At 48.0% G+C, this 14,630-nt stretch overlaps 1 protein-coding gene across 7 annotated transcripts in view; it reads right to left on the reverse strand.

The window, feature by feature from the left end:
* frmd4a (FERM domain containing 4A) overlaps nt 1-14,630 on the reverse strand; it is a 395,474-nt gene that overhangs the window by 147,528 nt on the left and 233,316 nt on the right. For 6 of the 7 annotated variants that reach the window (XM_078235965.1, XM_078235964.1, XM_078235961.1 and 3 more), the window contains exon 6: nt 4,806-4,862. In XM_078235965.1, coding sequence (XP_078092091.1) covers nt 4,806-4,862 — 57 coding nt within the window. Of the gene's footprint in view, nt 1-4,805; nt 4,863-5,084; nt 5,207-14,630 lie in introns of those variants that run through there. The other variant, XM_078235968.1, reaches the window with a different exon arrangement.

Raw genomic sequence — 14,630 nt, forward strand, 5'->3', positions numbered from 1 at the left:
CCCTTTGTATGCTAATATTTCTAAGGGCTCTACCATTTACTGTATACTTTCCTTTTGCAGTAGACTTTCCAAATCACATCACCTCACATTTGTCCGGGTTAAATTCCATCTGCCATCTTTTGGCCCAGGTTTCCAGCTGATTTATATCCTGCTGTATCCTCTGACAATCCTCCTCATTATCCGCTGCTCCCCCAATTTTTGTATCATCTGCAAATTTACTAATAAGACCACCTAAGATTTCTTCCAAATCATTTATATATATTACAAACAACAGAGGCCCCAGCACTGATCCTTGTGGAACACTGCTTGTCACAGACCTCCAGTTAGAAAAGTACCCTTCCACTGCTACTCTCTGCTTTCTATACCCAAGCCAGTTTTGTATCCATCTTCCAGCTCACCTCGGGTCCCACATGACTTCACCTTCTGTATCAGCCTGCCGTGAGGAACCTTATCGAAGGTTTTACTAAAGTCCATGTATACAGCATCCACTGCCCTGCCCTGGTCAATTTTTCTTGTCACTTCCTCAAAGAACTCAATCAAGTTTGTGAGACACAATCTCCCCTTTACAAAACCATGCTGCCAATCACTAATAAGCCTATTCTCTTCCAGATGTGAGTACATCCTGTCCCTAAGAATCTTCTCCAATAATTTCCCCACCACTGATGTAAGGCTCACAGGCTGTAATTTCCCGGATTGTCTCTCCTGCCCTTCTTAAACAGAGGAACAATGTTAGCTACTCTCCAATCCTCTGGTACCTCGCCCGTGGCCAAAGAGGATACAAATATTTTGGCCGAGGCCTCAGCAATTTCTTCCTTCTCCTCTCTCAGTATTCCGGGATTGACCCTATCTGGCCCTGGGGACTTGTCCACCTTAACGTATTTCAAAACCTCCAATATCTCCTCCCTTTTTATCTCAACATGTCCTAGAATGTCAACATCCTCCTTTCTACACTCACCATCCATCACATCCTTCTCCTTTGTGAATACTGATGCAAAGTACTCGTTAAGGACCTCACCCACCTCACCTGGCTCCACACACAAATTCCCTCTACCGTCCTTGAGTGGATCTACCCTTTCCTTAGCTATCCTCTTCTTCCTTATATACATATGAAAAGTCTCGGGATTCTCCTTAATCCTAGCTACCAAGGACCTTTCATGGCCCCTTTTAGCCCTCCTAAGTCCTTATTTAAGCTCATTCCTGCTATCTTTGTATTCCTCAAGAGCCTTATCCCTTTTCAATTTCCTAAAATTTACGTATGCCTCCTGCTTCTTTTTCACTGAGCTCACAGTCTCTCTCGTCATCCAGAGTTCCCGAATCTTGCCATCTTTATCCTTCATTTTTACAGGGACATACTTGTCCTGAATTGTTAACAACTGACTTTTAAAACACTCCCACATACCGGAAGTGGATTTACCCTCAAACAGCCGCCCCCAGTCTACATTCCCTAGTTCCTGCCTAATACTGGCGTAGTTAGCATTCTCCCAGTTTAATACTTTCACTCTGGGACTACTTCTATCCTTTTCTAAACATATCTTGAAACTTATAGATTTGTGATCACTGTTCCCAAAATGGTCCCCCACTGAGACATCAGTCACTTGTCCGGGCTCGTTTCCCAGAATACAGCTGAAGACATGGTCACCAATCAGGGATGCTCTAAAGGCCATAATTGGAGGAGTGCAGAGATTTCTTTTATTGACAAGGCCAACATTTGTTGCCCACCCCTAATTGCTGAAGAACTGAGTGTCTCGTTCGGCCATTTCCAAGGGCAGTCAACTACATTGCTGTGAATCTGGAGTCACACGTAGGCAAGACGAGGGAAGAATGGCAGATTTCCTTCCCTAAAGGAACATTAGTGAACCAGATGGGTTTTTACGACAATCGATGGTAGTTGGCATGGTCACCATTACTGAGACTAGATTCCAATTCCAGATTGGTTAATTCAATTTAAATTCCACCAGCTGTGGCGATGAGATTTGAACCCATGTCCCCACAGCATTAGCCTCAGCCGCTGGATTACTGTTTCAGTGACAGCACCACTGCGCCAATCTCTCAGAGCTTTGTGCTCCAGAAGAGATGACAGGAATAGGCGGGGATGCGGCCATGGAGGGATTGGATGCGGTTTTTAAAATGGAGATATTGCTAGACCAGGTTTAGATGTCTGAGCACAAGGATGGCGGTGAATGGAATTTGGTGCGAGTTAAGGTGCTGTACGGATCCAGAAATGATACTTAATACCTGAACTCCTCTGTTCAATCCTGCAAACCAATGTAGACAGCTTGACAGCAGAGGTACAGAGGAGAACAAGTAACCCCTCATGTCAGAAGGATGGGCTTTAAGTAGCAATGATATAACCTGACTCTTTGGATCGAGAACAAATATCTTCAGAGTGGATCTTTAGTCATATGAGATAAGTAATAAGGTAAGCCTGAAGGAATACTTTCAGCAATCGCTACGCAGCAGGGCAGTGGGAGGCAGTGGCATAGACCAGTAATCCAGAGACCCAGAGTTCGAATCCCACCACGGCAGATGTGGAATTTGAATTCAATAAAAAATCTGGAATTAAGAATCTATTGACGACCATGAAACCATTGTCGATTGTCCGAAAAACCCATCTGGTTCTCTCATGTCCTTTAGGGAAGGAAATTTGCGATCCTTACCTGTTTCCCCCCTACCTGTGACTCCAGAGCCACAGCAATGTGTGGCTGACTCTCAACTACCCTCAGTGATGGGCAATAAATGCTGGCCAGCCAGCGACGCCCACATCCTGTGAACAAATAAAAAAAAGGAGAAAGCTTTGTGAAGCATAAGTTTATGTGAAAGGCCTATAAGTGTTTCTTTACCCAGAGGAGATTATAAGACCATAAGACATAGGAGCAGAATTAGGCCATTCAGCCCATCGGTGCTGCGCCATTCAATCATGGCTGATTTTTTTCTCATCCCCATTCTCCTGCCTTTTCTCCATAACCCCTGATCCCCTTATCAATCAAGAACCTATCTGACTCTGTCTTAAAGACACTCAATGACCTGGCCTCCACAGCCTTCTGCAGCAAAGAGTTCCACAGATTCACCACTCTCTGGCTGAAGAAATTCCTCCTCATCTCGGTTTTAAAGGATCGTCCCTTTAGCCTGAGGTTGTGCCCTCTGGTTCTAGTTTTTTCTATTAGTGGAAACATCCTCTCTACGTCCATTCTATCCAGATCTCGCAGTATCCTGTAAGTTTCAACAAGATCCCCCCTCATCCTTCGAAACTCCAGTGAGTACAGACCCATTAGTGGCTGGGACGGTTGAGGCCAGGGTACTGGCTCATTTCAGAACCCTTTTCCTGCTGGAATGGGAAGATGGTTGGGTTGGTATTCTCACAGGGCGATATCAGAGGGGTTTGACAGGTTTCCTCCGTGCAGACCTATCTCACGATCTCCGCGGGGTTCAGCTCTGATATTGTATCTGCCATCAGGACTTCAGCATGCAGGAGAAAGAGTAGGCGGCTTATGTACCAGAATGCCTATCCCAGCATGAAGCTTAACACGGCAGTGGAACTCCACTGGAAAGTCTCACACGCAGTAACTGCAGGGACTCTGACCCTTCCATAGAAAGAAATGTTCAAATTCCAGCAACAAATATAAGAAATTGAAATCTGCCCCTCCTATGGTTATAAACGGTTATAAATAATAACTTATTTAAAAAGTATGTTGTTTGAGAAGCCCAGGGCCCAAAGAACTATTGTCAGGAGCTTAAATTGCTTCGATCTTTAAATCTCAGCAGATACCTTCACATTTCTGCTTGTTAAGACATGCCGAATCATAAATTCAAAGATACACTGGTGGGTCTTTCCTGGTGATGTTTAATGAGTGCTGGCAGTTGTAGATGAGTTACGCTGCAGCTTTAAGTTATGCTGTGAAGCAATTCCTTTCTCTGTTTGTCGCTGGATTGTTCTAACAATGTTGACGTAAAGCTTTAGATATTCAGTACAAATGACAACTGCACTTCCTCTGCACTTCCCTTCAAACAGACCAGCGAGGAGGGAGAATTTGCTGCACTCGACAATTCCAGAACAACCGCGTCCCTGCTGGATCTGATAAACTACTGGGATTAATTGGTGCAGATGAACAATGAGATTGGGCAGATACGTTGACCACATCAGCCAGTGTCAGTGAATCAAGAAGAGGCTCCGTGAGCCTTTTGCTCAATAAGTTAAAGCAACAAAATCACAAACTGGGGAGAGAGACAAAAATCAAACTGGCAAATGCAATTTCCTCATTGCTCAATAAACTGTTTTTGCAGAGCGGGCAATTGGGACTGGCTTAGTGGCTAAAAAAAAGCGGGAGGCATGGACAAGTTGGGCCGAAGGGCCTGTTTCCATGCTGTAAAACCTCTATGGATCTAAACCTCTGAGCGGGCCTGCACAGAGACACTGGGTAGGATTTTCCAGCCGCGCTCACCCCAAAACTGGGATGTCCCACCCGAGGTCAACAGACCTTTGCGTGATCCGCTCCTTCCGACCTGCTACAATTTCTGTGGCGGGCGGGATGAGAAAATCCGCCCCCCCACCATTGCGACTAAAGATTTTGTGAAGGGTGTGCAATTTTGTCAACTTTTGCCATTCTGTTCTGAAAGCTCCAGAGGTTTAGCACTGAGGTGGTAAACTTTACTACATAAAGCACTCCCCCTGATACACTCAGTGCTCCTTCCACACAGCAATTAACCAGTATTCTGATGCACCATTTTTTAATCAACTGCACTCATCAGAACACATAGCAAATGTTGCACGCCAGGTATACACAAAGACTAAACTTTAACGTTCTTACCTGTAGTATGTATGCAGCCAATTCAAAAATCGCCTCAGTGTCGACCTCAATCAGTTCCTGTGAGAGAAATTAACAAGCAAAGTTAAAATTCTTGGAGGCAAATGAAAAGGCCAGCTTCCTACTTACACTTTGCTGCTTCAATGGAGCTGCCTCCACAAACCCTCCCCCTTTCCCGTTTGCTTTGCTTCAAAGAAACTTTTCATTCGGAATAAAAGGGATTCAGCTGTGAAAACCGATACCAGACTAACAACTGACGCGAGGAGCTGAATGAAACTCTACCTTATTTCACAGGGACCCCTTTTCACTCAGACAGTCTGTTAGAAATCTCCGGACGAAAAGACAACTCTCGGATTATAAGACCTCACGGGCTGGTCCACCAAACTTTACCCCCCCCACAAACAACGTGAGGCCACGGAGAGTCACCCTCCCTCCTGCGAGGGAGGGTCTTGCTTGTGGAATTGTCCCCTACAAAAGAGCCAGCTGAAATTCACGAGCGCTCATGTGTATGCACCGCGGTGAAAGCACTAATTCCTGGACGCAGGAGTGCGGATCCATCCCGCAGCCAGCTCTGCAACACCGATCTCACAGCGAGACTTCAGGGACAGATCATTCTTTTGCTAATCTCTTGGCTTCCTCCTTTTCACTCTGTGTCACCGGCCAGTCGAGGGCACACAGAATGCCAGTGTTCTCAGCTGAAGCGAGATTCATAAGGTTCCCACGTGCTCTGGCCAAGCGGGGCTATTCACCTCTCGCTGACCCCCCGCCCACCCCAACGCTGGCCCCTGTCATTATCACAGGCCGAGATAGAAAGGACAAGGAAAAGGATTGGTCTTTCATCGCTTTGATTCAATTAACAAGCACTCCAGGCACTTTCCCCTTTAAACAGAGACACTTAGCTCAGCAGAGGGTCAATCTTGCTGGACAGACCAGACCCAGGCTGGGTGGATGGGAACACTCTACCTTAAGCACTGAAAAATTTATCAAAGGACAGACAACTGAAGGCTTGTGATAATCAATGGAATGATCAGTTGTCAGGATGGTTATTAAATACTTCCTGTTGTTGCTAAATCGTTTAGTACAACAACATTGCCAAAGCAGTCTTCACACTGTGATGGACACTGTAGAGAGCGTCAGTAAATCAGCTGAAAAATCAAGACCCTCCACCCGATTTCTGACAGAGGTTTACACGGGCAAATGCCATTGATGCAGGGTGGTCAGGCAAGGCCATTGGTGCAGGGAGGTGAGGCAAGGCCATTGGTGCAGGGAGGTCAGGCAAGGCCATTGGTGCAGGGAGGTGAGGCAAGGCCATTGGTGCAGGGAGGTGAGGCAACGCCATTGGTCCAGGGAGATGAGGCAATGCCATTGGTGCAGGGAGGTGAAGCAACGCCATTGGTCCAGGGAGGTGAAGCAACGCCATTGGTCCAGGGAGGTGAAGCAAGGCAATTGGTGCAGGGAGGGAGGTGAGGCAAGGCAACATTGTTGGTGTGTTTATAAGTCACCTTTAATGAAGGAAAGTGTAATAACTCCCCGGAGTCGAAAGTCCCGTCACCAAGTTACTTTATTTACATCATACATCTGTACACAGCCAGCTCCCCAGTTGCTCCCTGCTGGATGCAGGCTGAGAGTCTGACACACCTGCTTTAAATAGGGAGCATGAGGCTCCCTGATTTACCCATCAATTAGGACTCATCAGGCAGTTCATACTCTAGCAAGCCAACCTCATTAGCCTGGCTGAAGTCATCACAGAAAGCGTCCCTCTGTGATTCGCAGGAGGTGCTCACACCCCGCGGGGGATTCTCTGGTAACGCAACAATGCTGCTGACTTTTTCCGTCAGCGGGTCTGTGATAACCCCTCGGAGCGGCTATTCTGCATCAACCCTCACCGGCCATGAGGGAAAGACTCACAACCAGAAAGAAAAGTCACTGCTTTCAGATAGCTGCCTGTGTGGGTGGAGACTGGTCTCTCCTTGGTGAAGATACTGTTGCCCTGACACTGTGCTGCTGCTGGGAGGAGCAGCTGAGGAGGGAGGGCCAGTTCAAAGCTGCAACTCCCCCACCTCCTCATGCCGAGCTCAGCCAGAAGAGGAAATAGAGAGTCAACTTTCAAACTGTCTGCTCCCAGTCTTGTTAACTGGGAGTATCGATGGGACTGTAACACTATAGCGCCCGTGCTGTGACCTACATTCCCGTCCCATGGGACACCCTGTCGGGATTGTATCAACATTTGCAAAGCCTCCTTCAAACAGAAGTGTGAAATCTATCGCTGGTAGTTACACGCCGAGAGTTTTCAACCCATTGCCACGTGACTGGCCCAAGTCACTGTCCATTTCTTAGTGCTCACAGTGGCACAGTGGTTAGCACTGCTGCCTCGCAGCGCCAGGGACCCGGGTTCGATTCCCGGCTTGGATCACTGTCTGTGTGGAGTTTGCACGTTCTCCCCGTGTCTGTGTGGATTTCCTCCGGGTGCTCCAGTTTCCTCCCACACTCTCCCAGCTTCCCATCCATTGACTCTGTCGACACTTCCCGCTGCCTCGGCAAAGCAGCCAGCATAATTAAGGACCCCACTCACCCCAGACATTCTCTCTTCCACCTTCTTTCGTTGGGAAAAAGATACAAAGTCTGAGGTCACGTACCAACCGACCCAAGAACAGCTTCTTCCCTGCTGCCGTCAGACTTTTGAATGGACCTACCTTGCATTAAGTTGATCTTTCTCTACACCCTAACTATGACTGTAACACTACATTCTGCACTCTCTCGTTTCCTTCTCTATGAACGGTATGCTTTGTCTGTATAGCGCGCAAGAAACAATACTTTTCACTGTATACTAGTACATGTAACAATAATAAATCAAATCAGATCCGAAAGACGTGCTGGTTAGGTGCATTGGTCGTGCTAAATTCTCCCTCAGTGTACCCGAACTGGCGCCGGAGTGCGGCGACTAGGGGATTCTCACACTAATTCCATTGCAGTGTTAATGTAAGCCAACTTGTGACATTAGTAAATAAACTTAAAACTTAACTGTCTTGTAGATTGCAAAGAGTTAAAAAGCTCTCATTCAGCCCCCTAAACACCCATTGTCTAATAGGCCAACTCTCTAAAACACTACTGGCTTCTAAGAGACACAAACTGCCAATTCACACCAGTCAGACTGTAGCAATGAGACAGTTACACTTTGTCTATAATGTAACTGAAGGAGGATGTCAAGTTTTAAAAGCTCCTCGGCATATTGTTAGTCAATTATTGAAACCTCTTTTCCAGTTATTTTAATGGTTGGCAGGTAGTTGAATGGGGATTTATCTGAATGTTTAGCTGGTGTTTGGAAGCTGGAAACTGCGTTCCCTGTGAGTGTCTGCACACTGACTTTACTCTCCCTGCTGGAGAATGATGTAACTCACGTCAGCGGGCCAAGCCATCTCAGTAAGTACCAACTCCACTCTTTAAGAAAGGGGACTGCTTTATAGTGTGAGGAAGAGAAAGAACGTACAACCAGGAACTTGGAGTGAGGCAACTGGGAGCCAAAGTTCTGCAGTGCCAGTAAGTGAGGTTTTCAGATTTCCTTTTGTTGAATCGCTGTGTTCAGGAGGGTTGACAGTGCGAGGGACACAATAAACATTTCTGACCTTTTGGATGAAAATTGCTTTGGTCACACTGAAAGGTCACCATCAATATATGAGTGCAGCAAAAAAAGTGGCCATTTGGCCCATCGAGTCTGTACTGGAACTCTTTCAAAGTTCGTCGTGACATTAAGAGGCGGGACGGTGGCACAGTGGGTTAGCACTGCTGCCTCACAGCGCCAGGGACCCGGGTTCAATTCCCAGCTTGTGTCTCTGTCTGTGCAGAGTCTGCACGTTCGTCCCGTGTCTGCGTGGGTTTCCTCCGGGTGCTCCGGTTTCCTCCCACACTCCAAAGATGTGCAGGTCAGGTGGATTAGCCATGCTGAATTGCCCTTAGTCTCCCTGGATGTGAAGGTTAGAGGGATTAGCTAACACCAGCATCTGGAAGCTCCCCTCCAAGCCAGTCACCATCCTGACTTGGAAATACATCACCTTTCCTTCACTGTCGCTGGGTCAAAATCGTGGAACTCCCTCTCTAACTGCACTGTGGGTGTACCTATACAGTAAGAAGTCTAACAACACCAGGTTAAAGTCCAACAGGTTTATTTGGTAGCAAAAGCCATTAGCTTTCGGAGTAGGCTGTCCCTTCGTCAGGTGGGTGGGAGTTCTGATCACAAACAGGGCACAAAGTCAATTTACATGAATAATGATTGGGATGTGAGTCTTTATAGCTAATCAAGTCTTAAAGGTACAGACAATGTGACAGGTGTACCTATACCACAGGGTTTGCAGCAGTTCAAGAAGGCAGCTCACCATCACCTTCTCAAGGGGGCAATTAGGGAAGGGGAATAAATGCTGATCTAGCCAGCAACGCCCACATCTCATAAATTAGTTTTTAAAAACCTCATTTGTGCTGCAAACTTTTCCTTTATATATATTTATCTAACTGTCCTTTGAAATGGATTATTGGATCTGCTTTCCAGTCTCTTCATGTAGTCTCAGTCATCCCAAATGGCAGCATAAAATAAATTCTTCTCACCTTCCCGCACCCAGTCTGCACTGACTGTCCGACAGAGTATCTTACCCAGGCCCACCCCACTGCCCTAACCCCGTAACCCCTCAAATTCATCATGGCCAATGCACCCTAACCTGCACATCTTTGGACTGTGGGAGGAAACCGGAGCACCCGGAGGAAACCCACGCAGACACGGGGAGAATGTGCAAACTCCACACAGCCAGTGACCCAAGCTTGGAATTGAACCCGGGTCCCTGGTGTCATGAGGCAGCAGTGCTAACCACTGCGCCACCGTGCCGATAGCACTTATAGCATTGAAACCCCTCAACTCTGAACATCACCATTAAATCTCTCCTTAAACTTCTCTTTTTTAAGAAGAACAACCTGAACTTCTCCAGGGGTGGCACAGTGGTTAGCACTGCTGCCTCACGGCACCAGGGACCCGGGTTCGATTCCTGGCTTGGGTCACTGTCTGTGCAGAGTCTGCACCTTCTCCCCGTGTCTGGGTGGGTTTCCTCCGGGTGCTCCGGTTTCCTCCCACAGTCCAAAGATGTGCGGGTTAGGTGGATTGGCCATGCTAAATTGCCCCTTAGTGTCAGGGGGAATAGCTAGGGTAAATGCATGGGGCGATGGGGATAGGGCCTGGGTGGGATTGTGGTCGGTGCAGACTCGATGGGCTGAATGGCCTCCTTCTGCACTGTCGGGATTCTATGACTCCAGTCTCTCTGGATAACTGAACTCTCTCAGTCCTGGTGGTAAATCTGTGCAATCCCAGGGAAGCGGTTGACCCTTGTTTCTCAACATCATTCTCAGGGGCCTTTGGGAAAGGCAGTCTCTGCGTCACCTTGGATTTTGCAGCGTGGGTAGATTGGAAACAGGGTGCAACATCTGGAGGTTCTTGGCACATGTGTCCCTGGGAGGAAACCGAAGCTTTGTGTCAGCAAACCGAACAAAGCGTAACGCTGGCTCTGGGATTTCACAGGAGGTTTCCATCAGCTTTCGAACAGGCCCCCTCCTATTCAGCTGGCTTTACACTGGCTGTTATTCCAGCGATTAAAAATAAATCCCACTTTATGTTTACTCGTACTGGAGAATTCAGCTGCCTCCAGCATTCAGTCAGATGTGTCCCTGTGAGATTCAAGGCAGAGACAGAGGCTGCACATGTGATTAAGCAACAATGGTACAAAACAAGCACTGAATTTACAATCCCTGCGATGATAGTTTCCTGTCGACACTCCCCGTGCCAGCTGCCCAGTATCACCACACTGTATATCCTTAAGAAATGAATAAATAACAGACAATCTCGAAACTCTTTAGCACTTTCCACAACCCAAGGATGTTCCCAATTGCTTTTTGAAATGTGGTCACTGTTGTGATGTCAGAAACACAGCAGCCAATTTTTAAAAATCATGTTTCATTCATTCTTGGGATTTATTGCCCATTTCTGGGGCACTGCCCTGAGAATCTCCGGCACTGATGTCCTGGAGCGGAGATGATTGACTTCCAACCACCACAACCGTCTTCCTTTGTGCCAGGTATCACTCCAACCAGCGGAGACGTTTCCGCCTGATTCCTATTGGCTCCAGTGTTGCTCGGGCTCCTTGGTGCCACACTGGGCCAAATCCTGCCTTTAAGTCCAGGTCAGACACTCTCACCTCACCAACCGTGCACAGCAAGATCCCACAAACAGCAATGTGACAATGAACAGAGAGGGAGAGTCTGCTTTTATGATGATGTTGATTGAGGGATAAATATTGAGCAGGACAGTGAGGATAACTCCCCTGCTCTCCTCCCATCAGTGCTTTTACATTCATCATGTTTGAGTTATAACGAGGGGCTGGATAGATTGGGACTTTTTTCTCTGCAGCGTAGAAGACTAAAGGGTGATCTTATAGAGGTCTATAAAATAGGGGCATAGATCAGCTAGATAGTCAATATCTTTTCCCAAAGGTAGAGGAGTCTAAAATTAGAGGGTACAGGTTTAAGGTGAGAGGGGAGAGATACAAAAGGTCCAGAGGGGCAATTTTTTCACATAGAGGGTGATGAGTGCCTGGAACAAGCTGCCAGAGGCAGTAGTAGAGGCAGGTACAATTTTGTCTTTTAAAAAGCGGTTAGACAGTTATATGGGTAAGATGGGTATAGAGGGATATGGGCCAAATCAGGGCAATTGGGTCTAGCTTAGTGGTAAAACTGGGCAGTCTGGACAAGTTGGGCTAAAAGGCCTGTTTCCATGCTGTAAACCTCTAGCTGAGAGGGTAAACCATTCTGTTCACCATCCCATCAAAACACTGGCAGCACTGGTCCTCTGGCAGCACTGGTCCTCTGGCAGCACTGGCCCTCTGGCAGCACTGACCGTCTGGTAGCACTGGTCCTCTGGCAGCACTGGCCCTCTGGCAGCACTGACCGTCTGGTAGCACTGGTCCTCTGGCAGCACTGGCCCTCTGGCAGCACTGACCGTCTGGTAGCACTGGTCTGCTGGTCAGCCCCGGTCCTGGGGAATTTCCCCTCTCGATAAATATTGTCTTCAGGAGAGGAGATAAATTTGAGGAGAGGGTAAGATGTTTGTCGTGTGGTAAATGACAAGTGAAGCTGTATCCGGAGAGTCACAGTTCCTCTCTGAGGCGTTCCCAGTCAGCTAGAAGGATGATTTGTCTTTGGAAGTACACATGGGAAAAGGCATGTGATACAGAGGTACACAGAGGAAGAGTTGGTGTTTGATTTCAGCAGCGACAGTGTGTGGCCTGGTGAAGTGGAACTGAGTGCTGTCTGGATATTTACACCGAGCCTGGTTTGTGGAATAAAGGTCACTTTGGTCTTTGGGAGTGTAACTGATGTATTCACATTTCTGTCACAACTTTCTACTTGTCCTGTTCGCTCAGACTTACTGAGCGGAGAGTTCGCTGGGTGTGATTTTAACACTGGCATCGCCCACTCATTCAGGTTCAGGGGGGTCAAAGAGACATGGATGCAGGATGTCTAATGGAGGAATTCAGCAACGTAAAATTATAGGATGGTTACAACACAGAAGAGGCCACTTGGCCCATCAAACCTTTGCCCAGTGTCTGCAACAGCCAATCAGCTCATCCCACTTTCCCAGCCTTTCTCCACAGCCCAGCAACCTCTCTCCTTTCTGGTGTTTATCCAATCCCCTTCCGAAAGCCAACATTGAATCTGCCTCCACCACACCCACATTCCACATCCCAACCACTTGCTGCTGAAGAAAGATTTGGTTCTTTTGCCGATCTCCTCCAGCTCTGAGGAAGAGTCACACGGTTTTGAAATATTGGGCGGGATTTACACATGCATGTGCCGCCGTGGCGACAGGAGGCTTGTTGCCATTGGCCAGCAACGGGATCTTCTGGTGCCACCGTTGTGAAGGGGATCTCTAATTGAATGCGCCCCTCGGCGCCGGCAAACCCGCGGTGGGGGTGCAACGTCCGCGGGACTGGAAGATACCAGCGGTGTGAACAGCCAGAAAGCTTCCAGACAAATGTGAGGGAATGCGTTTTGGAAGGTTTAATACAGTTGGGAAATATATAATAAATGGCAGAATCCTTATGAGTATCGATAGGCGGAGAGGTCTGGGTGTACAGGTACACAGGTCACTGAAAGCTGCAACGCAGGTGGAGAGGGTAGTCAAGAAGACATACGGCATGCTTGCCTTCATTGGCCAGGGCAATGAGTTTAAAAATTGGCAAGTCATGTTGCAGCTTTATAGAACCTTAGTTAGGCCGCGCTTGGAATACAGTGTTCAATTCTGGTCACCACACTACCAGCAGGATGTGGAGGCTTTGGAGAGGGTACAGAAAAGATTTACCAGGATGTTGCCTGGTATGGAGAGCATTAGTTATGAGGAGAGGTTGGAGAAACTTGGTTTGTTCTCACTGGAACGACGGAGGTTGAAGGGCGACCTGATAGAAGTCTACAAGATTATGAGGGGCATGGACAGAGTGGATAGTCAGAAGCTTTTTCCCAGGGTGGAAGAGTCAATTACTAGGGAGCACAGGTTTAAGGTGCGAGGGGCAAGGTTTATGCTTGTGCCGCCGTGGCAGCGGTGAGAGGCTTGCTGCCATTGGCCAGTAGTGGCGAGAGGCTTGCTGCCATTGGCCAGTAGTGGCGAGAGGCTTGCTGCCATTGGCCAGTAGTGGCGAGAGGCTTGCTGCCATTGGCCAGTAGTGGCGAGAGGCTTGCTGCCATTGGCCAGTAGTGGCGAGAGGCTTGCTGCCATTGGCCAGTAGTGAGATCTTCTGATGCCACCGCAGTGAACGGGATTTCTAATTGAATGCGCCCCTCGGCACGGCAAACCCGCGGTGGGGGTGCAACGTCACGGGACTGGAAGATACCACCGGGGTGAACAGCCAGAAAGCTCCGGCTGTTAACTCTGTTCCTCTCTCACAGAGGCTGCCACACCCACTGAGTTTCTACCTCAGGTTCTTGACCCTTCTGCCAATGGAAATTGTTTCTCTCTGTCGACTCTGTCCAAACACCTCCTGATTTTGAACACCTCTATCAAATCTCCTCTCAACCTTAATGTTTAAAGTTTATTTATTAGTCACAAGTAAGGCTTACATTAACACTGCAATGAAGTTACTGTGAAAATCCCCCAGTTGCCACACTCCAACGCCTGTTCGGGTCAATGCACCTAAAAAGCACGTCTTTCAGAATGTGGCAGGAAACCGGAGCACCCGGAGGAAACCCACGCAGAACCTTCTCTTCTCTAAGGAAACCAGCCCCAACTTCTCCAATCCATCCATGTAACTGAAGTGCCTCATCCCTGGGGGCATTCAGGTAAATCTAGAACCATTCCCTATAAAACGGCTACGGTGTCAGCTTGTTACTGCTTCCACCCTGTTTGGACTGTCAAATCTGGGATCAGATGGGGTGGGATAAAGGAAAGGCAAGGAGTGGGATTGGAATGAGATGGGGGAAAAACAGAGGGTGGGATTATGACCTGAGTTCTGGGGCAAGCTTTGCTGATGGTGAAATCGTCAAAAAGGCTCTGTAACGAATCCATTCCCCTCAGCACACACACACAGGCAAGTGGAGAGAATGTTGTAAACATGAAGACGACAGGAATCATTGAATCCCTACAGCGCATAAGAAAGCCATTCAGCCCATCGAATCTGCACCGACCCTCCAACAGAGCATGACACCCAGACTCTGCCTGCATAAACCCACATCTTACCCCGCTAATCCACCTGACCCATACATCTTTGGACTGTGGGAGGAAACTGGAGCACCCGGAGGAAACCCACG

The sequence above is a fragment of the Mustelus asterias genome, chromosome 19, assembly GCF_964213995.1.
Source record: "Mustelus asterias chromosome 19, sMusAst1.hap1.1, whole genome shotgun sequence".
NCBI classification, from domain to species: Eukaryota; Metazoa; Chordata; class Chondrichthyes; order Carcharhiniformes; family Triakidae; genus Mustelus; species Mustelus asterias.